The following is a 24,394-nucleotide window of genomic DNA, read 5'->3' as shown; positions in this document are numbered from 1 at the left end:
CCTCAATGTGGCCCTAATACTCCTTCGTACCGTCGTACCATAGACCTACAACAATGATAAATAAAAATGAAAATGTAAACAAAAAACAGTTATACATTTCCATTTTTAAAAATCCACAGGGAGCCACTGGAGAGGGATTAAAGAGCCGCATGTGGCTCCGGAGCCGCAGGTTGCTGACCCCTGGTCTAGACATACACACTAACTGTTTACCAGAGGAAAATTCACTCAGAGCGATTTGGTAAAAGGAAACTCAATAAAATAGCTGACAGTAGCTTAGGCTATACAAGAATGTTAACACAGACAGACTAGCAGTCGCTGCTCCGGGTCAATAGGATCCCGGTATAGCTGGTCCTTTTCCCGGGTGAATCTATTCAAACCTTTTATTGAAAAAAGTCCTGCAACTGTTGCAAATTTGCGAGTATTCCACATTTTTATGTTGTTTATTCATCGTGTGACGGCCTTTAGTTGAGTTGACCTGAAAACAGCTTTTGACGAAACCACAAAAAGGTCCGTTTAGTAGCTGTCGAGCAGCTTTCAATGATGGAAATTTGAACATTTTATTCCATCGTAAGATCATGCAATGTGACCGAAAGCTCCAGAATAGCTACTAAATAGGTTTAAGATTGTTTTGTCAACGGTTGTTTCCAAAGTGCTCAGAGAAAAAAAGAAATTTGAACATCTACATTTCCATGACATCTGGGAATCCATCTCCATCTGCTGATGAGGATCATGTGATCTACAACAGCTACCTCATTAACCTTGAGGTGAGATTGTGTTACTTTAATCATAATATCTGAAGAAGCAATGGAGCAAATCAGTTTGTTTTTACATGAAATAGCCTACACAGTATGAATATTATGACCGAGCCGTGCCTTGAAGATGCTAGCTCCTGTCGTGGCTTGTAGATGGTGTGTGTGGAAGCCATTACGATGTAACCTTGAGTACTCAGGGACAACGTGCGTCAAAGTGCGGTTCTGCCGACTTTGATGTGGTCGGCATTTAACCGCCTTCTCGAGCATCTCGCCTTTTCATGGTTACATCCACTGAATGCTTTGAGTGGAGGTCACAGAGGTTTCACTTTCATCACTGACGGCAACATTCAGCAATGACTCAGAGCGAAAAAACTTAAATTGTAAAAAAGAAAGACAAGGTAAATGGACTTGTATTTATACAGCGCCTTTAGACTACAAAGCATTCGCACGGCAGGTCAACATTCACCTCAGGGTTGTGTTTTTCAGCGGAGGTCAAAACTAAAAATGCTATTGTCGTCAGCACTCTTATAAAACCCCACAGTGGAATGCAACAAGTTCATTTTCTGAAAGTTTTCACTTTCATAAGCAGTCTAAAAATATACAGTTATAATGGAAACTGCAAGTGAGGAATATTTTTACCTCCGCTGCCTCTGTCTGTACATCTCTGAAGACTTTTTTCTTTCTCTTTCACCAGCAACACAACGGCCAAATACTGGATGTCACCTCACATTTTGCCTTTTTCTCTCCACAGTTTCCTACTGATTTCCATATCAAAACGTTTGCCCCCATCTGCCTCAAATAGAGCCGTATCCATCCTGCTTTTGGATGACACTAAGACAGGATTTCCCTCGAGTTCCTCTAATCGGTGTCAACACATAGCGCGGGCACGCCTGTATCTTTCCCTAACAAGCTCTGCCATTGTGAATCCTTGTTCGCGGAGGACTAAAATAACATGAAAGAGGGGCTAATAAAATAGACTTCAATACTCCGGGGCTGGCCCTATATCTTATTACCAGAGGAGTAGTGGGGGTGTATGCTCAACAATGTCAACAATCACAAGCAATTAGGAGCTCGGAGGCTCAGAGAGACAGACTGAGACTGCTTAGTGCTGAACAAACAGTTAACATCTCGCTTTGTGAGCGAGAATGGAAAGAGAGATTAAGAAAACAGCGGCAAGAGACGTCCGCTTTCAGTGATTTCCAACCATCAGTAGGACTAACACTGGAGGAAACCCAGAGCAAATAAAGTCGGCCTTCCTCAGTATAAAAACATGGATGTCTAACCCAAACTCATTCAGACAATTTAATTGACAAACTGACATTGATAATTGGATGCCAAATAGGTAACCGAGGTCAAAGTCTGGCATATGAACCCATAATTTGGAAAATAGCTCCGCTTGGTGTAACAATTAGCCATCTTTCCTCTACCGCCAGGTCAGGAAAGTCACAGGACAAAAAGCTGTGTCTGTCTCAAGACAGCCATTACACTGAAAAAAATACACAAATATTTAACTTGTTCCTGCTTGATTATATAAGTTTGGCTCTATTATTTGGTTGTAGTTAAAAATAAAGCAGACTTATGACCTTAAAGGGACTATATGTAAGTTTTTACAAACATGTTTTAATTGTTTTTTGAATTGCCAATGTGTTGTAACCTAAAAAATGAGACCTGCTACTTTCTGGGTTTCCTCCATCAGCCTGTAGATTGCTTTTAATGTGAAAAACCTGGGCCCGTTTTTCTGGGAAATTTCAACGGATGTGACGTCGTTCACGCTCGTGAGTGCCTTTAATTTCAGCTGCGCTTACAAGGCAAACAGCGTGCAACCATAGCTAACGTTCGGTTAGAAATGGAGTCCCCTAACGCCAACAAACGACCAGCTCCCACCACAACTCAGACTACAACACTAACTCCACGGAAGCACAAGAAAAAACAAAGTTATATCTAGTGAAGCCCGTCTTGCAAGACAGGAATGCAACCGATGTCGGGGGGAAAACTAGTTTGTGCGTGTGGGAAGTGAGTGGTGAAGTAAGAGAGAGAGTGCGGTGGCGAGTGTGTGAGAAAACGAGCGAGCAGCGGAGCAGAAGAGAGTTAGCTTAGCTCTGAGAATATCAAGTGAATGTACAGTGGAAGTTGCAGTTTCTGCAGAAATAAATGCTGCAAGACCAACAGAGTAACGGGGGTTAACTCCGGAGAGAGTAACGTTATCAACTCTGGCCCGGGACACAAAACTACAGTGTCTCCCCTGTTCCTTTTGACCAAGGTTGGGAGGCTGAAGCAGGAAAAGTTAACATGAGGATCAACATTGCTTCGTTTGGTCAGCTAACATTACTGCCAAGCATGTGAAATATATGATAATATTGTGGTTTTAGCTGGCTAATGTTGCTAACGTTAATCAACATGATGCCTGTCAATCAGTTTCGTGTGTGTCGCGAGCGCGAGCAACAGGACCTTCGTTGACTTAACGGCCACAGGTTTCACCGTTAATAAGCAATTTCTGAATCTTACAGAGAGCCCCTTTAAATAAAGTGTCAACCCATGAGTTGTATCACTCCTGACAGAGTTAGAAGTTTGAGCTAAGTAAATAGTGTGAAGATCATCAGTGATATAATGGGGTTTGTGGAAAGATGAAAGTGTTTCTTTGCTTAAACTCCAGGCGCAGTTGCACAGCAGGAAGGGATATGAGATCAGGTCTGAATGAATTAACAAAGGAATTAACTTGATTACATTTTTTCCAATTATGAGGAGTAAATCCCATTGTTATACAGATGAATCGTGGAAGAGGAGAACGGCTTAAAAAAACCTCAAATTTTAATTTAAAAATCCCCTTTAATCAAGTCTAATGCAAATGAAAATGAACAGCGTGCCTCACTGTGTTCACTTTCTCTCCCCTTACTTTGTCTCAAAGTCCTGAATAGATGTATGTTCCCCCTTGTTCATCTTCCTCTCCTCCTTCCTGCCATACAGTAAGTGTGTCATATTTCCAAGACAGATGTGAGTAATTAGCAATTAGTTCCAGGTCAAAGGTCGGACCCGGGAATTAGAAATTAGTCAAAGAAATTTGTCAGGAGATGGGAATGAAGCCCAAAGTTTTAGCGACATGAGTCAGATAGTTTGGCGGTCGTACAAAACCGACGGTCCAAAAGGATGACGGTGTCGGACGATCGAGGCACTTCATGGAACCGTTGAAAGTTAATGTTGTGCCGGCGCTTCACACTGTGTTAAATCAATTATTATTCATTTCACAAGTAAGATTGTTATTACAGTTATCCCAGGATCCAGGAATGTATGACTCTACTTAATTGCAGTCTGCAGATATATATAACAAAGTGTCTTCTCCTGGGAATCATCGCAGGAAACAATTCACATCTATGCTCAGTGGGGGGGTTTTCTCACTTTGTTTCACTAACATCAGTTGGAAAGAATAAAATAAACTGTGTGTATTTTTATCTGCTGTATATTTGATCAAATGAACTGGCTATAATCATCAAGAGAATAACAATAACAAAGGTATTTTCGTTTTTTTTAGCAACATTAAAAACACTAAAATCTTGATTTGTGTAGCATTCATCAAGGTACTTCATATCATCGCTAGTGGGAATGTGAGGAGGTTCAACGATTCTGGACTTCTGTGATATGATACAGTATATCTCTAAAGTTACCTCTTCTCCAAACTCAATAAATAGTTAGGAAATGGTGATAATGAAGAGGCACTAGAAGTGTGAAGTTAGATTAAAAATGGCTAATCTTTTAAGAGGAATGTATGCTGGACTGTGTTTTTATGTTTGTGACTATATTCTTAATTCAATGTATTTGATTTATGAATTTCATATTTGTTGTATTTATTTTAGGGCCGTCAATTGATTAAAATACTTAACCACGATTAATCGAAAATTAATTAATTAATTTTTATCTGTTCAAAATGTATCTTAAAGGGAGATTTGTCAAGTATTTAATACTCTTATCAACATGGGAGTGGACAAATATGCTGCTTTATGTAAATGTGTGTATATATTTATTATTGTAAATCAATTAACAACACAAAACAATGACAGATATTGTCCAGAAACCCTCACAGGTACTGCATTTAGAAAAAAAAAAAAATGCTCAAATCATAACTTGGCAAACTGCAGCCCAACAGGCAACAACAGCTGTCAGTGTGTCAGTGTGCTGACTTGACTATGACTTGCCCCAAACTGCATGTGATTATCATAAAGTGGGCATGTCTGTAAAGGGGAGACTCGTGGGTACCCATAGAACCCATTTTCATTCACATATCTTGAGGTCAGAGATCAAGGGTCCCCTTTGAAAATGGCCATGCCAGTTTTTCCTCGCCAAAATTTAGCATAAGTTTGGACTTCATTTTTTAAAATTTTATTATATTTTCATTGTAAATCTATAACCTTTTTAACTTAATGTTTAGCTATTTAATTTCAAGTGATTTTTTATTATTATTATTTTATACACTGGCATTAGTTAAATTTGGGGGAAATTCTGTGTTGTATGTGCAATGTGTTAAATGTATAAAATCAATAAATATATGTTTATAATAAAATAAATCTGGATTTGCTAGAGCTTGTTGCTAAAAAAGTATATTATTATGTACCCAACTCTAATCAAAGTAAGGTCATGTCACAAGTAGATAGTCACAGATATAAGATTCAGGAATAAAACTATTTGATTATAAGAAATCCATGAAGTAGCTGGTGGCCTTGGAGATAATGTGAGTCCAGCGGTGCATCAGGGGGAATCACTCTGAGATCTGGTTGGAGGCTATTTAGGTTAGTAAGTATATCTGGGTCTGTTGGACTCAGCTCCACTCTGATGGAGCGCAGCACTTATATCGAACACTCACCCAGGCCTGGTTGAAGCTGTAGGTGTGCCTGTGGTCGTCGACGTCATCCTCCTGCCTGGCCTGCTGGAACTCGCTCCTCAGCCTTTGTATCCGGTCGTGGTTACTGGGAGCCATCTGACTGCTGGGAGAGAGAGAGAGAGAGAGAGAGAGAGAGAGAGAGAGAGAAAGTGAGATGAATCCATGCTTAGAGGTTAAACCCTCACACAGAAATAATACCTCTTGTTACTGATGCTTTTTCATACCTGAATAATTCACTTGACCACCATAACACCCCTCTAAATTGTGTCGAGGACGCTTTGATCTGACAGTTATGATTCCCTTCTGCATACCTGACTGACATCTCTATGTGCTTTTTCTTCCGACCCCCCCCTCCTCCCGGCCTCTGCTCCTGAACATCCCTATAACTGAAAGTGTCCCTCGTGCGCCATTGTGAGTGATGCATGTCCCTTTTAGACTGCGGGAGAATGTTGGCCTTTTTATGGCACGCCGTCATTAAACGCTGTGGAAAACCCTCATTTACATCCCCTTCATTAAAGGGCTTTGAGGGGCCTGTCAATAGGAATCAATAGCCTTCCCTCGGCTTAATCAGGCTCTCCTTTTATCACCCGCTACAGAGGCGGCACATGACAAAATGCATAATTATGGCGAGACTACTGGCTTGATGCTAGGCCTGTATTTATGCATACTGCGGGGATGAAAGTGGCCAAAGGTTAGGAAAGTGTGCTGGGGAGTGGGATGGATACGGTGAGGGACGGAGAGGGAGATAACAGTAGGAAGGGGTGTTCTCTGGGAGCGAAGGTTAATCAAGAGCATGTGAGAGAAGAAGGGGAAAGAGACGAAGTCAGCCAGGACCTGTTACCCTGTCATCCTGCGCGGTCCTCCTGAGGAGCACTTACAGGTGGCGCGCCAGCGGTGGAAGTGATTGCTTATTCGGGGCCCAGAGGATTCTGGGTGCAATTATGGTGATAATTGCAGATGAGAATAAGCACATCCTTCTGATGATAATGGGCACTAGGACACGCTGCCAATCAAGCTCCATTAAAAGCACAATAAATAGGGAGCTCATAAAGGGTTGAACGGAGCCCGGTGCATGCCCCCGAGTAGCACTTGGCGAGACACGGCTATCCTGTTATTCGTACCGCCTGATCAAAATCAATTGTATTAGTTATAGTCCATTTGATTCCTATAGCTTTATGTGTGTGAGAGCGCAGGGAGCGTGCATTAGGCCTTTTATGTGGATGTGGGCAATTAAGTGGCTCATTGGGGTGTGAGGTGGCTTATGCTTCCAGGGTGTGGGGCGATGGTGAAGTCCTTCCTATTACTGTTTATTACAAAATCAATGTTCCTTTTTATATTGGCATAAGGTTGCTTAAATAGCATGTGCGATGTTAAAGAAATGAAATGACTCAATTGAAGTCTATAAACAACGGAGCTATATGCACGAATCTGTGGCAACACTTATATAGGATGGGATTCGCCTCAGATTTGCTCTCTTTTATCATCGCTTTTAACTACAAAGGTAGCAACACAAGAGTGAAACCATTATCGTCTATTTGCGCTACGTACTCCATATGCACATTGAGTCCATGTGTTGAAATTCAAAACACCATTTAACCCAACGGTTTCCAGATTTTCCTCAAAGACATGTTCTAAGAAAGTGCGTGTGCCTTACACCGTACATACATACACTCACAGAGGATGCAGTTGAGAAGAAAAAGAAAGAACACTTCTGCAATTCTGAATTAATTTCCTAAATATAAGCCTGCTAATACATACGTTGAAATAGAGTACCCTGCTCGAGAGAGACTGTAAAAGATGGAAAAAGACCAAACATAGATCTGGGAAGTCCAATGTATGCAATTAGTTTAATCCCCGAGGCCGGTCAAAGAGAAGACCGGCTAGACTCCAAACAAACAGCATCGTAAATTTTTCTCTTTGACCCTCCAGGGAGGGTCAGTGCTAGCATCAGCATCTCAAACGTGCACCGCTGGGAGAGAGGAAGCCAGCTGGGGATCCAGAAAAAAGGGCCACAAACCAGGCTATAAAACAAGACTGCTTGAGTTCATATACACTTCTTACACAATAGGACCTATTGCCCTTCTCTCACCTACTGAAAAGCATCAATCTAAGAAAGAGGTTTGGCCTGTATATCACCCAAATTCCTGCTCCAGCGTGTGACGGATGAAGTGCTGGGGGAGTGGAGAAGATCAGCGAAGACAAGATCTCCAGCAAATTAAAGAACTAGCAGCAAAGGCACTTCAATATATTTTTCAAAGTGCTACAAATGGAAATTGCATCGGGACTGGGAGCGGGGGTGGGATTTAACGAGGGGTGAATTTGTCACGGCAGTTCAAAGCAGGGCCTGTGCAATATCTAGATTATCTGCAGGGGCTTCTCCTCTTGGTCCTCCACCCAACATGGGGGTACCAAGTTGATGGGATTCTTGGAAACCACTCCACTGGAATTCTCCAGTGTAAATATATTCATATGGTGAGAAAAAAAGGAGCTGTGGGAAGAGCAGGAATCAAGCACAAAGAGGCACCGCTATCACTGGAACAGCTGGTAGCAGGCCTGTCTCCATACATAAAGAAGATGGATTCGGACGAAATTCTCTCTGAGAGCTCCCCAATGCTCGGGCACCTCCATGTGTAATTAGTCAGCATGATCGTCGACGATGCATCAGGTGTCAACGCTTATGAATCCCCCTGCGAATACATCAACGTCTGTAAATGGGCCTGAAGAACAAGAGCTGCAAGAAAAGATTTGGGGGGAAAAAGCTGGTGGCAATTCACATCAGCAATTAGGATGAATGTGTCACCAGCAGCCAGCAGTAGACGGGTGTGAGGGAATATGAATGAGCGCTGCTCATCAGTTTGCTACCAGCCACGTGTTTGTGCATAAGGGAGAAAGGTCACAGGTTGTGGAAGTGTACTCGGGGGGGGGGGGTACAGGAAGGCTGTCTGCATCATGATAGTATGAGCTTAGTCCCAGGGCTGGTTTTTCCTTTTTTTTTTTAAATGTGAGTCAATGGAAAATGGGATGTCGCACGTAAAGTAATTAAAAAACATGCAGATAAAGTATCCATATGCCACAGCCTTTTTCCCAGCCAGCATCTTCATTCTGTCCCCTATAATGAGATTTGCTCAAAATTCATCCGAGTGTTTGCAGGTTGAAATGTCAGCAGTTGGCCTCTCAGGTTGGCCATGGCGCTCCCAAACGCATGCAAACTAGGACTGTCAATCACAAATGTACCTTAAAGGGAGATTTGTCAAGTATTTAATACTGTTATCAACATGGGAGTGGACAAATATGTTTGCTTTATGCTTTATTTAAAGTAATATATATATTATTAAAAACACAAAACAATGACAGATATTGTCCAGAAACCCTCACAGGTACTGCATTTAGCATAACAAATATGCTCAAATCATAACATGGCAAACTGCAGCCCAACAGGCAACAACAGCTGTCAGTGTGTCAGTGTGCTGACTTGACTTTGACTTGCGACAAAACTGCATGTGATTATCATAAAGTGGGCATATCTGTAAAGGGGAGACTCATGGGTACCCATAGAACCCATTTACATTCACATATCTGGAGGTCAGAGGTCAAAGAACCCCCTTTGAAATTGACCATGCCGGTTTTTCCTCTCCAAAATGTTAACGCAAGCTGGGAGCGTTATTTAGCATCCTTTGTGACAAGTATGGCGTGATTTTCAAGGTTCATATGATGCCAGTATCTTCACTCAACCTCCGAAAGATCGTCTGTGTTAATGCGTTAAAGAAATTGGTGGTGTTAAAATGATTTATTGTGTTAACTTTGACAACCCTGATGCAAACATACACACACTGCAACACACCGAAGTAGAGAGAGACACAAAGAAGCCAGCTCTCCCTCTCCCTCTCCCTCTCCTCCTCACTTTACAGACAACTCGTATTCTGTAAAGTCACACCGCTGCTGTATTTAGAGCTGGGCTGAAAGCTTATTCTGAAAGGCTTATTGGAAGAGAGGTGAACTTGTGAATTGACAGGCATGCAGAGTCAGGTCAAACAACGAAGGATTCAGGTCCGTCTGAACAATAACACTCTACTGATCTCCTTCTCCTCCTCCTCCTCCTCCTCCTCCTCCTCCTCCTGCTACTCATCCTTTCCATTATTAAGAAAGGATTATAAAAACTAGTTGAAGTCGGAAAAAAACGGCAATGAACAACAAAAAATAAGCCTCAAGCTTTTTGAACTTGTGATGAATATAGCTTTGTGAGTTAATCACACTTTTAGGTTTCATTCACCTCACGATATCACAACTTACACAAGGAACACATTTTGTAGTGCTTTCATGAATGCATACGTGTGACCCTCTATTCCACCTGTGTTTTTCAACCCGACCCGTTGACAGGGGTCACGGCCCTCTAAAGCTGCAGTTGGGGGTATGTGGACGCCTGTCTGTGTAATAGTCATCCTTTGATCCGGGAGGATTTGGCAGATGTCTCACGCACCGGGAGGCTTAAGGCCGAGGATGCAAACTATGGCGCGGTCGCCCTTATTTGCTTCTGTTGGTGTGATCAAAGCCGCGGCTGATTCTCGGCATGCCCTATAAACACTGCCACTGGCCAATAAAGGAGTAATCCAATCACTGAGAGTGTAACATGGGTCATATGAGCATACCTAAGGTCAGGGGGGGCCAGTCCCAGCCAATCAGGAAGAGAGGAACAGAGTGTTATAATCCCGGGGTGTAACATTTCAACAGAAGTTTGACAGGAGTTCTGAGAGTTGTCACAGACTTGTTCATTTCCAAGTAAAGTGAAAAACGGCTGAACTGTTGGGGGCGTTCGGTGTGACTTTAAAATCAGACGGGTGTGTTATTTCTTATCTGATCAGTGCTGATTGAAATTCCATCAGATTATCTGGTTTCGTGCTCCGGCCCCAGTATCTCAGCGCAGCAGATGACAGGGCAGGCTTCTTAAGTTTGGGCCCCGTTGGCAATCTTGCATCAAGTCAAAGGCTTAGCTCATCTTTATTCCACCGCCCTGTGGACTTTCATTTATTTCAAAGACAGAAAGATGAGGCATTTTTTGGGGGAGATGGACAGCCTTTGGGACCTACCGCGATGAAAGAAAAAGATTAGATCTGCATTACCGCTGTTCATTTTCGAAGGGGAGAGGGACAAAGATAAAACATTTTTTTTTAGAGTCTTCAGAGGAAATCCGCATATATCGGCCAATCTGCCATGATTCTTGCAATCAAACGAAAGCATTTGTAGCATATAGCCCTCTCCCAGTATTTCTTTCCATCTCCACTTTACTCTCTTTTCCATCTTCTTAAAAAATATCTTACGTTTTTTTCTCTCTTGCCTCATATATCTCCATTCTTTCTTTCTTTTTTTCTTCCCATGTTTTATCTCTGAATGCCTCAATATTCCTCTGTGGTTACAGGGATAGGTCATGAATTCCCCTCTGTCCCCCCTCATCCTCTCCCACTAGCCTGGTAAGTGACAGCTGCAGGCCGGACAAAGGCCTGATAATACCCTGGATTTGTCAGGCTCTGACTTCACCCATGTCCTCCAGTGACTGATGCACTGACAGTGGCGCCTTGCCAGCTGAAAACTCTGTTTCTAGACAGGGGGCTGTTGCTGTTGTTGAGCTGTGTGTGAATTTGCGTGCATGGTTCCTTTTCAGACTCCAAAGCAGCCCACATTATGGGGTCCTTGGGGGTCCTAAGAGGACATCATCTGGGATGCCTGCCTAGGCCGCGGTGGTGGCGTGACTGGGGAGCGTGGAGTTCTGATTAGCAAGGGAAAGAAGCGACGCCTGTAGAGCTCCAACAGGCCGTCCTAGCACGGCCCCTTGTGTACCGTTCATCTCTTGCTTCCCTAGAACCAACTCAGCTCTGCAGGGAACCCCAGAAGGTCCTCAACTAAGAAAACACAGTTCACAGAAAATGAAGAAAAGAACTCGCTCTTCAGCTATCTCTTTGTCCCTTTAGAGAGCTACACCCCTCGGTATTTCAAAAGCCGCATTTGCCTCGGCACACATGCAGCCCGCCACCCCCCCTCTGCCCCAACGTCACCCCAATTTGCTTTATTACCCCCAAGGACACGTGCTACAACCACATTTCAAACACTTCTTTCTTTCTCTCTATTTCATTCTTCTGTTTGAGGGATTGCCAAAAATACAGGTGCAAGTGAGGACCTGGCCTTGCAGCTGTCTACATTTGAGGGAGACACCGTCGCCGCCTTCTGCCCAGCTTTTTTACTGCCAACTTTTATGGCTTCGGTTCCAATGAGAATGCTCTGGAACTGATCAAAGGCGCTTTTGTTTCTGCGCGTTGCGCCGTGTGGATGTATTATACGCGGTTAGAAGGAAACAGGTGTGACCTCTTTGACAAAAAGAGGAACTAAATGTTGGTTGTTTTAAAACTTCTAATACGGTATGTGATATATATTTTATGGTGGTTTGCAAAGAGAGAAAGAAGCCAAGCGAAAAGGCTCGAGGCGATGTTGTGGCAGAGCCAGCTGGACGGCCAGACCATTCGAATAAATAAAAGTGAAAAAGATGGATGCTCAGGTGCAGTCCGGAAATGGATCAATTATTCAACTGATCCCGTGCAGCTGCTCTAACTTAGAGCGGAGGACAGACGGGAGGACAGACAGGAGGTCGCGGTCGCTGTCCATTTGAAGTGAAAGGCAACTTACAGGGGCAGAGTTCAAAAAGTTTGTTTTCACTGTAAAAAAAGACTTGACATGTTTGACTGTAAAAAATGGGGTAAAGTTCATGTTTGTTCTCTTTGATTTTGGTGAAAAATTTAAATTTTCGGTCGCAGTAAACATATGCTTAATGTTGCGAATTGAAAAAATAACTTGCATAGGTTTAGGCAACAAAACCACTTAGTTAGGTTTAGGAAAAAAACAACATGGTTGGGCTTAAAACTACTACATTTGGACAGTGAAAATGTGACGACGTTGTGAACGCAGGACACAAACGAACAGCTGATCGTAAAGTGAAAGTGACACAAACAGCGGTCTCCTGGATGAAATCCCTGTGTTGTTGCTGCTCAAGGGTACCTTGTCAAACGCCAACCGCCTTGTATTTGACGCCCTGGGAATGAGAACGGGAATTTACAGTACAGTCAATGTTTCATGGAGAGGCACATGCACTGCTAAGAATGCACTTTTACATACATACAAGAAACAGCCCTATGTTCTAAAAAAAACTTTCCCATACAATGAAACTGAATTACATTTCAAGGGAAATGTATTTTGTTGCAGATTACATTTGTTTTTGACGTATCACAAATACGTTTGTGATGATAGTCCGCGGAGGTTCGCATAGGGAGGAGGTCGGGGTAGATGGACGGGTCCAACATACACAGGACTTTCGCCCAGGACACCGCTGTTCATGTCCCGTGTGAAACCAAAAGTCAACGTTGACGTAGTTGTGTTATTTATTTGTTTAAAGCTGTTTAAAACTGCGACCGTAATCTGGGAGAAAATAAGTTTCCCTTGAAACGCAACCAAGAATGCAGTTAAGTTGTTGTTGGGAATGTAATTTTGTCGGAGACAGTGTTGACAAGAAAATACTCCACAAGATTCATTTAGCTCTAATGAGTTGCATCAAATCCAATCCAGTGTAATCCAATTTATATCCAACAGCAGCAACCTTTATTCTGACTCTTTTCTGTCTTTCTGAGTTAAAAAAGAAAATAATATCATGCTTCTTTGAGAGCTGTTTCAAACAGCACAAAACATGATACGAAGGGGGGAAAGCAGAACATTAAGGGGGTTGTGCACTATTGTATGGGCACGGCTAAATAATGTATACGGATGATGGACTCTGAGAACTTTCTGCTGCCAACTTTTCTATAAGTTATGTTCTGGGAAGAAAGGAGCCAGGCAGCCTCTGACTGACAGCTGCGTCCTCCGTGAAGGAAGAGATGAACTTTGAAGTTAAGGCCCGTAATCCCAATCCATTGATTCAGAGGCAACTCTGAGAGAGAGTTAGAGGGAGAGTATGGCTGCGACTGCAAAATGTATTCACACAGCCGCAAACACGCGCTCGCACAGCAGTCGTGCACACACGTCATAGCGAGTTCAGAGCACTTCGTAATGAGACAAAGCTGCGCTGCATGCTAATGATTACAGCCAATCACGTGCCCCAAAACTCGCAAGCACACAGGCTGAATTCGCTGGATCGTGCCCCAGAACTCTAATATGGTAAATATTTTATTTTCAAAGAAGCTATAAACAGTATGAAAACACATGTGTGACAGCCCAAGTCCCTTCAAATACGACATTTTCATGTCTACCGTGCAGTGTTATAGCCGTTTACGCTGAACGGGGGCATCTGATGAGTCAACATTTGTCTCCAGGGTACGGAGTGTGAGTCTTAAATATGGTGTGAAGGCCGTAGGCTAAAGTATCCATCTAAACAGGTTAGCTCAGCTTTTATGAGGCCTTAAAGACAGCTTTTATGAGATATCAGCTGGCTTGACACTAAGAGGCCAGAGGGGAAGTGAGCTGGGGTATACTATATTTCTTTGGCTTCCTCTTTTTATGGACCACTGACACCAAAATATTTGATCTAAGTATAGGCTGGCGCCGTGAAATATGAAATCGGTTCCTGTATTTTGCATTAGGGTGACCTCAACTAAATGTCCAGCGGTGCTGGTCCGCTGCAGCCACGAGTCACCTTTTTTGCAGGTTTCTCTTTTTAAGTAGCACTCCAAAAACCCGGAGAGGGCTGGAGAATTTGGCGACCGTCAGCACTTAGACAGGAAGGAGCCGAGTGGATCTTGAGACGAGTTTGTCCAGCCAAGTGCAGATGCCTCGAGTGCTTTGCGTAAAATAGATCTGAAGTTTGACAAGCTGCTAAGTGACAGCGAGTGAATTGTTGTGAACCTGCAAAACAAATTCATCAAGTTTTGGAACTACGGATAATAAGAAGAGAAAGAAGCTGCAAACATCTCCAACCTGCCTGGCCAGGTCCAACTGAGCTCATCACACAGCTGTATGACCCTGCAGCCCCCTCGCCCCCCTACCAAACCCCCTCCTCCCCACTTGACTTACTTTTTTTAACTTTGCATTCTGAAAAGCGCCTCATCCTTCAGCTGCTCTCATGTGCTGGAATGCCCACAGGCAGCTTATTAGAGAGGCACAAGTTTTTCAAGCCCAGCGTGCCTCAGCCTCAGCACAGTAGCAGGAAAACAGACAGGCCGGAGGGGAGCGAGTCAAAGACGGGGTCTTGGGGTGAGCCCCTGCTAAAAACCAGAGGATGGGATGGAATATTACTCACAAGTCGGTGATGTCAGCTACCATCAAAACCTCATCCAGTGTGCCATTGAAAACACGTCTGGTATGAATGATTTACCGACTGATTTTCCAGAGGATAACCACAGTGTTTTGTATTTTACTACCTGCAGGCAAACATTGCTGGATGCTGATTTTGAAATAATTAAAAGGCAGCAGTTGACTCTTGGATGTCTGAGGTTCTCCAACCCGGTCTCAACCTCATCTCCGATTGGGCAGCAGCCCCTCGGCATTGGAAACCGGCGCACGGAGGCACCCTGATGAACCAGGCCAAAGAGCATAGAAATAAAGAGACGAAACTTCTGTGTTCTTATTATATTTATAATATTTCATTGTTCAGCACTGGCCATTTTGGTAGAATATGACAATTGAATAGAAATAATTTTGTTTCTACTTTTGTACGGCACTTTTTAGGCGGACGTTTTTACTGGCGTCCGGTAGTCGCTTTCAGTCCAAAATGGCGGAATCGTAGCGTTGCTGCGGGGCGTTGATGTTGCAATGAAACGAACAATTGAAATTCACTTCTTGGCAATATACGTTCTTTGACCAGGCTTTCAACTCCAATATAAACCCACCCACTGCGTTATTCAATGATTGGAGCAAGTGAAGTAGTATTAGTAGCATGAAGGTCCACTAAGGGCGGGAGGGAGGGAGGGATGGTGGACTTTCAACCAGGAGACTGCTGGTTTTGTCCCGTGTGAACCTAAAGTAACACTGACTTAGTTTGTCACTTCAGTCATTAGTCACGTGACTCGTTGGTATCGTCCAGTGAGTCGCTAGTCAGCGAAGTTAACGTTTCCTAACCCTAACTAAGTGGTTGTGTTGCCTAAAACTTCTGACTGAAAACGGAAGTTTATTTTGAAAGGACACTATGTAACGTTAGAGGGGAACCCCCTGCGTCGGTCTCCGATGCCGAGGGGCACTGACTAAGCGGTGGTATTTGACAAGTCGAGAGTGAGAATGTGTTGTCTCACCACCACTTCAGCATATCCATTTGCAACTGCAACAATAGTTTACTATATAACTTTGACCGAAATAAAAGCAAGTGTGCTGTTTACCGCTGTGTTTACAGCAGACTGAGAGTTCACCATCTGGTCTCTGCAAGTTTGGATGGGTATTCATACCGTTCTGTGATGAGTGAAAACCAATGGTCGCCTGGGGGGTTGGGGAAAAACACATAAAAACAATCTATGGTATGCTTTGGAACAGCACAACAGTGTGTGAAATGTGCTAGAAGGATTAAAACACTGGTACGGTCTTTTAATGCAAATATATGCAAAGATATCAGCATGTGAGTGAGCAGATAAATCCACTCCAGATGCATATATTCACATGCAGCTGGCCCCGCTCTTACTTGTTTGCTATTCCAGCACGTTGCCAGAGTGACACACTCTCACTGGCTACCTATAGTGAAAGGCTAATATTAGGCTTAAGCAGCGCTGGTGTATTGGCCATTTATTACATATGCATTCAGAAATGTGTCATTTGACATCTGGTGCATCATTTTCAGTGGGATTGGAAACTACTGCGGCATTTTTTTGGCATCCGCGCTTTACTTTAACTCCCCTTTTAGCAACTAACAAGCCGAGCAGATATCCTGTTTTTTATTGAGGTCCCCTCAGGTTTATTCAGGAAGGCCTACACCTGTAAAGTATCTCATTTACTCCAGCGCGGCATCACACTGTGCTGAATGCAGACAATCGCTCCCTCTCCAAATGTCAGTGCCTGACGCTCAGCGGGCGAGCCACGAGCCGAGCGGTGAATAATTCACGCCGGCCCCTCCGTAGGTCTCCTCGCCGTCCCACGCACAAGCAGCCCCCCAAGTCTTCTCTTCCACGACCCCCTGTTCCGCCGCTACTTCCTCTATACATAATTAACCAGAGAGGCGCGGTGGGACGCCCGTCAGTCAGAGCCGGGGCCACTTTAAACAATAACAATATTGATAGTGGGTGTAATAAAGCAGAATTAAAAAGATGGATTCCAATGATTCTTTTGCTCCTGGCGCAGCTGGTCCCAGCGTTAAGTGGTGAAACGGGTTGGGGGGCGGGAGGACGACTTCTAGGGAATGGATGGAGGTACAGAAATAAAATGAAGGGAAGGGTATAGGAGCAGTGGAGGGGAGCTGTTGCCCCTTTCCCCCTCCCCACAATCCCCTGAAGTCCTCTACTGGCTGCTCTCCTGCCTCCTCCATTACTGGATTAAAAGTCTCGGAGCCCTCTTCTGAGAGACGGAAGAAGGAGGGTGGGGTGGGGGGGGGGGTCAGGGGTCGTGACCTTTAGTAATGGCCACGCAGACAGACGAGCAAAAGAAAGAAAAAAGATGAGGCTGGCAGCATCGTTTCAATTTAGGCTATCAATGTTGTGTAATAATCAATGTGAGGGTCAAGAGGTTGGCACATACTGACAGATGGGGAGACAGAAAGAGGGAGAATAAAAGGACAAAAATGAGAGAATCAGAGCTTAAAAAGACTAATCAATGTTCACATAACAACGCTTAGAATGATTTGTCTCCTATTCTAGGTCCATTAATATTAATATTATTATTTTTGAGTTTTTTTTATATCATTCTGTAGCTTCCCGGTGGTGTTCCTTATGTATTCAAATCCGAATATTCAAATGGTGGGCAAAGTACGTATGTTTTAGCGTCAAAATGCTATTTTCCTAAGACATTTTAATTTCCCACATGACCTGACGTAGGTGGACTCCACGTTAGTACAGAACCGAAAGTCACACAATAACACCAACAAACTACCCGGTCGGTACAGCGGTAGACCAGCAACTCCCGTTCTCGTGAGGCAAAATAACTGTTGGCTTTGAAGATGGCGAATAATGTCTTCAGTTCTCGTCGGAAAGGGCTGTCTGATGGTGAGGTAAAGCGGTGAAAATATTCTAAATATAGCGTACACTTAAACTGATATTGATTTTTTTGAGGTGGCTAAAATATGTTTTTCTGCTGCTCCCGTCCACAGCAACTTTACCTCACCGTCAGACAGCCCTTTCCAAAGGGGAACTGCTCTCTTCAAAGCCACCAGACTCCATTCACAGAAGCAGTAATTTTATCTCGCAGAACATACATACATACAACCCCACTTCAAAAATGATATTATTGATATTATAGCTTACTGTTGTAACCGACGTAATGGCTGAGCGGGCGTTTCCTTTTGAAAAGAACACAGTTGGACCCGCACTTTAAACATGACATGACAAGAATGGAGCGTAAGCACCAACAAGTCATTTGCATGACAGATAGTTAAAGTCTATTAAAAGCTAACTTCACATAAAAAAAACAACTGTGCTAAAAAAAATACAATAATTTTGCAGCTGTTATAGTTATTTATATTTTTTCTTCTATTCACCCTTTACGCATGTGAAACATAACACATCAAATCCTTTACTATGTGTGATTTACAATGTCGTAGTGCATCTGTACCAGTCCATAAAGTCACAAAGTCAAACTAGCAAGGGGGGAAATCCAGCCATTACTGCTATCTCCCATCAACCTCCAGGAGCCTTACATATGTTAATGCCCCTTCAACCTGTGACCCCCACATTCATGACATCATTATCAACCCAGCCAGACATAATGTTGGCCTGTCACCGCCGTGATCTATCGGCCACAGCGGCTCTCCGCCTTAATGAAGCCGTAACGCTGCCTTAAACTGCCGGAGCCGCGACGGGCCTCAGCGAGGTCGTCGTTCGGCTTAATGCGAGTACGCATCCATCATCTCGCATCAGGCATCAATCAATCAAAAGACCCCTGTGACAGCTGGGAACCCACCGCTACGACCACCGTACACACACACACACACACACACACACACACACACAAACTCATTGGCTGTGATTATGATCTCAATTATCATCATGACTGCGGGCCACCACTTCCCCTGTGACCGACATGCTAATCAGGAGCACTGGCAGTCAATAATCAAGGCATGGAAAAGGCCATCGGGTGCAGAATTGGTCAAGTATAATTATATCTTTTAATGTCAATTGGTTTAAATTAATAGGCTTGGACCTCTGTGGGAAAATGATAGGGTTTGGAGGGGAGCAAAGTCAACAGACGAAACATGATTTGAATTCTTTCTTGCTAAACAAATAAGCGTACATTTTCCAAAAAAAGCTGATCTTGTGACATTGCAGCGAGGCCAAAAGGTGATCTCAGAGTGTCTTGGTCCTCCCTAGAGATTTAGTGGGCCATAACTGTCCATGTTCGAGCTCTGAGGTCAGCCGTGACAGGCTTTTAGTCTACCAGATAGCGGCAGTGGCAGCGTTCCCAGTACACACACACATGCTTATGCACAAACACACCCTGAATAAGAGAGGCAGCGGCTACAGCAAGTGTCAGTGGTCACTTCTTTAAGGCCGAGACACACGAAGCCGACATGGAAGAACTACCGGCGATGAAGGCCACGTCACGTCATCTTTGTCTTGGCCGACAAGTTGCATTTGAACACACCGCAAAGACTACAGCTGACGGCAAGTTAGCACGTACCTTCTGCACCTGCGTGAGAGGAAATAACTCTCCACACCAGCAGGTAGCAGCAGTCTGTATTCATCATTCAAAAAGGGAAACAGGAAGGCCGTGGACGGCGGATATACAAGCTGTTGTTATGATATATACATCAAATAAAACGGCGTCTGCCGACCATTTTCACACCACTCTGCGTCATTCCAGACGGCCATGTCGTTGTGAAAATATCCGTGATGATCAGATGAGATGAAGATGAAAAATGAAAAGAGCCTTCAGTGTTTTCCCTCTTGACTTTACTTGTGGGCTTGCATTCCTCACTTTTGTCTCTTCTCGTGCACTGATTCGTTTAAGCGGAACAGCCGATCAGAGTGATTTCTCTCACCGACTGGATTCAAAATGCTGAATCAGCCGAAATAACTCAGACACGGGCAGACTAGAGCCGTCAGTGCTGGGCACACCACAAAACATAGGGTGACGGACGCTCACCGATGGCCCCAATCTGTCCGACGGTCGACCGTCGGCTTGGTGTGTCAGGGCCCTTTAAACTCACATCATCTCAGCTGCAGGGATTTGAGCCAGTGTAATTTAAGATGAGATCTGATAATGTCTCTCCATGCCTTTCAACAGACAGAATGACTCTGTCATGAGCATTTCACACAAAGAAAGTCTGATGTTTTCTTTCTGTCTCTCTGCAGGTGACTATAGGGAGCCTTTCCACCAAATATGAGCTGTTATCACAAACCAGATCACAGTGTAATCTCCTCTAATCCTCCAACTAAACTGCCTCTGAGTCGGGGAAAAGAACAGAGCTGTGAAGAGAGTGAGAGTGATACAATGTGAGAAGACAAGACAGAGAATTTGTACAGAAGCAGAGTCTGTATCTGCAATAACAGAATCCATCTAATTAAGGTCTTCCACTGAGAGGAACGGAAAACTGCGACTTCACGAGAGGAACACAGAGCGGATATCACAGGGATGAGAAAAGAGAGAGATCATGAAAACTCCTCTCTCTGCTGCGTGTCTCATATTTCATCTCACAACACAGTCCCTCCCTTTGGCAAGGCTTCGTGTTCATGGGCAAAAAAAAAAGAAAAAAAAAAAGCCCTATAAAGGAGCCACATTTTAAATGTGACACAGCGAAGCACTCAGCCAAGCTCCTAATGAGAGAATTATTCAGGCCTGGTTAGGTGGCTCACTTTGGCACCGGGGGTTCAGGCTGCACTTTAAGCGAGGGGGAGCCGAGAGGCACTGATGACAAAACACTGTCACCTTCAGGTGGTTTAAGGAATGGGTGACGGAGGGGGGAGCCACTCGGTGATGGTTACTCCCACGGTCCCAGACGAGCCACAGAGGATTAGCCCCTAGCGCTAATAAAAGAGACCAAGCGGTCATGGGTTCACCCACAGATGGCCCATGTGGTGGCTGATGTGTGAATGAATGCACCGGTGAGTCGGAACTAGATTAAGATGACTACATCTGCCTGCATACACACACACACACACACACACACACACACAAGCATACACACATATGTGCAATACACACAGAATGCTCATTATCCCTAACGCCCAGCACGGGGGGGGGGGGGGGGGGGGGGCATGGGAACAAAAGCATTAAGTAGGAGTGAGCCCTTTAATTACAGGCCAGTGTTTGGAGAACTCTCAATAGAGCCGAGAACAATAGAGGTCTTTGGTAATGCTCGACCTGCTGAGTTAACACATATCCTCCAGGTATGACAAAACACACTCACACACACACACACACACACACAAAGCCAACGGCCACGCCATGGAAACCAAGTAATAATTGCACCGCTGGCTACTCCAAAGTGGAGTCGGGAATATCTGAAGCACATTTAATTAGCTTAAATGCAGGCTAATATCCTATTATTTACCCTAATCTTTAGCATTTCATTTAAAGCTGCTATGTGTGGAACACTTACCTGAATACATAATTACCAAATTCTCGTGAAGACCAAAACTCTACGGTGTAAATAGTGAACTCATGATTCTGTTTTATCAAACGCTTTTAAAGAGTGTAATTAGATATGGCATGCAAGTGTGGTATGATAACCTGTCAGCACAGTTAGAGTCTAAGTTGGCACACTTTAAGGCAACGATTCTTCAAATCTTAATAGATGTTGAAAATGTGAGAGAGCCCACACATAACACCATGTTGTGATACATTTAACAGTTTTGTTCCTATAGTGTGTGGTGAGCAACGATTTGGCCAAAGCAGCACACCACACACTAACAGATTCCATTCATGAACAACAAAAGTCCAGACTTGAAAAAAAACCCTGAAATCTCAAAAAATCTTGCAACCAAACGTGACTTTAGTGTCAACAAACATGGCGGCCAACGGGCAGGAAGAATTAGCGATGTTAGTTTTTGCACTACTTTGTACTGAAAATTGACGAAGGATGGATGGATGAAGTCATGGAGTAATGTTAAATAAACACTTGCGTTGTTGCCACAAACTGTGTCATCGGCTGTCCTCGGGGTTCCCCACACACAACAGGATATTCTATCATAAATACTGAACAAGTTTAACATTTAGGATTTGAAATCGGTGCGGCCTGGATGGACTTCCGAGCCGATCGGGGGATGTAAAAAACACTCTTAACATATCTCACAACACGGGAATATCTGGGAAGATAATCTCTAGAAGTATCAAAATAATCTGGGCTTTGCTGACGATTGTCGGAAGGGGGGAATCTGGCCCAAAATCTGCTGTGTAGTGTGTACTCGGCATTAGCCTTTATATGACAAATCTGTGCTCAGGGAGGCACAGAAGCTGTTATGAGCGCAGTTCTGATGTCGGACTCTGGAGGACCATTTTCCGGTCAAATTAGTGATTTCTTAAGTAAGTAGCCGTGTAATAAGCGTGATAATGTACAGCTAGCCGGTCATTGTTGTGAAATAAACCCCTTCAGGGTGATGCAAGACCTGCCCTGTCGGGGTTTATTTCACAACAATGACCGGCTAGCCGTACATTATCCCTTACTTATTATTTTAAAGTCTCACAATCAACATGTGAATTTAAGCACGTTCATGCATGAGTGGATGTGTGATCTCTGTTCTATGCATGAACACTATGTACATTGTGACTTTGGTATGTTGTGTGATGCAGTGGCTTGGAGCCCGAGACAAATTTCCCCTTGGGACAATAAAGTCTATCTTATCTTAAAACCACCTCACAGAAGGTGAATCCATTAAATAAATAAAACACAACTCGTAACAGCAGTACGCTCTATAATAAGCTGTAGTTAGCAGCTTAGAGGACAGTTAAAGAGGTGATAGGAAATGAGTAAATTGGCTCTCTATGAGGGTTGTTGTGTTGGTCCTTGTAGTGGCAAACGTGTGAAGGATGAGACCTATAAATAACTTGAGTGCTGATTGTGACCATATGACCATATGAGAAGTGACAGCTTTCCCTGTCAGTGCGTTTGACAGGCTTAAGGATAACTCCACATGCCTGGCAAATTGGATTGGAGCTCTGGTGGCTTTGCAAAAAAGATGAATCCTTCCCCTCCTCCTCCCCTCTCCCACCCCCTATCGTTTTCTCCCTCTCACTCCCCCCCCCCCCCTTCCCCACCTTCAGAAATTCAAAGAAGTGAGTGATGAGTCGGTAATAGGTAATAGTTTCTATTTCATGTTTTAAAGTCAGTGCGGGAGGCTGGCCAGAAGCTGATAAATCATCATTGGTGCAGATTAAAGACCATTATCACCTTTAAACAGTCCTACCCCTCCCCCACGTTTTTCCACCAAAGCATTGGCAAGGTGATCTTCTGAAGAAGACGGGGAGAAGGACAAGAGAGCAGGCTTTTAAAACTTCTGACGGCACGGGAGCTGTCTGAAGAACACCATTGGGTCAACCTGGGAAAGACATCATGAAACGAACATCTTCAACGTGACTAGACATGGAGTCCAACCCTGCCAACACCTAACATCCCAAGAGACTGTCGGCCGTCTGCACACTTCCAAGTCCAGTCCATCACCATCAGGAGAGAGACTTAGATGTAATGGGGGAAAAAAGAACGAAAGTAGCTCAACAAGTGGTATCTACGCTTTTTGTCGCATAGTCTAATCAAAACCAAAGCGTTATCAAAAATAGCTTTAAGAGGCCTCAAAAGGCCAGTAAATATGGCAAAGCTTAATCCGTGCCATACTCTGAGATCTTGTAAAGATTAATGAGAGAGGAGGAAAGAGGGGGAAAGCAGATTGAAGTGTAAAAGAGAGGCAACAACTTCAATGAGCAAAAGCAGCTGGTAGCAGTAAACAGCGGTTGCCAATTGGCCGCCGTTCACAGAATGCCAATCTCCAAAGCGGGGGTGTGGCAACCGTGCCAAAAATGGAACCAAAAAAAAAAAAGTCAATTTAGCTTCCAAAAGTTGCTTTAAGTTGGGTAACACAGGAGGAATCACTTTTAGATCTGAGATTAGAACATTTCATGGCAACACACGCAACCAAGAATGCATTGGCTTCACCATTGAGTAAACAGTAAATAAACAGTCCAATAAAATTCAACATCTGACTGACACTTGTCATTGGCAGATTTTGCGTTGATGAATGGCAAAATGTCAGCGTTTACTCAGGAATCAATGGGAAAATCCTTAAAATTCAATCACATGCTATAAAGATGAGCCATAAAACGGTTACAAGGATTTATGTCATTCCTCTTCTGCAGCATTTATATGTGCATTTTTTATGGGCTTGCATGTGTGTGGCCCAGCCTGAATTCATCTCAATATGACAGACAGATGAAGTTTCCCCACTCTTATATGGTTGCTATGCGTATTACAATATTTCTCCAGGCTGTTTTAGAAGTGAAACCTTCTGGCAGGTTATGTTCGTTTTCTTTAGCGTGCGTCCGTATTTGCACAGGGCCATTACAATATTCCCCAAGTGGGTGATTTCCAAACTTATGTAGCATGAATTGGCTATTGCTCCAGTAAGTCCAATATTCTCCACTGCCCGGGTTATTCCAGTAATGGCGGCTTTGCACGACAAGTGCT

At 43.8% G+C, this 24,394-nt stretch overlaps 1 protein-coding gene across 3 annotated transcripts in view; it reads right to left on the bottom strand.

Annotated features, from left to right (window-relative positions):
* The window catches only part of LOC141759297 (partitioning defective 3 homolog), a 432,434-nt gene that overhangs the window by 19,090 nt on the left and 388,950 nt on the right, over positions 1-24,394 (bottom strand). For 2 of the 3 annotated variants that reach the window (XM_074621247.1, XM_074621249.1), the window contains one exon: positions 5,605-5,725. In XM_074621247.1, coding sequence (XP_074477348.1) covers positions 5,605-5,725 — 121 coding nt within the window. The remainder of the gene's footprint in view (positions 1-5,604; positions 5,726-24,394) is intronic. The other variant, XM_074621248.1, reaches the window with a different exon arrangement.

The sequence above is a fragment of the Sebastes fasciatus genome, chromosome 21 (genome assembly GCF_043250625.1).
Source record: "Sebastes fasciatus isolate fSebFas1 chromosome 21, fSebFas1.pri, whole genome shotgun sequence".
Lineage (NCBI taxonomy): Eukaryota > Metazoa > Chordata > Actinopteri > Perciformes > Sebastidae > Sebastes > Sebastes fasciatus.
This window is presented reverse-complemented; position numbering and strand designations above follow the sequence as displayed.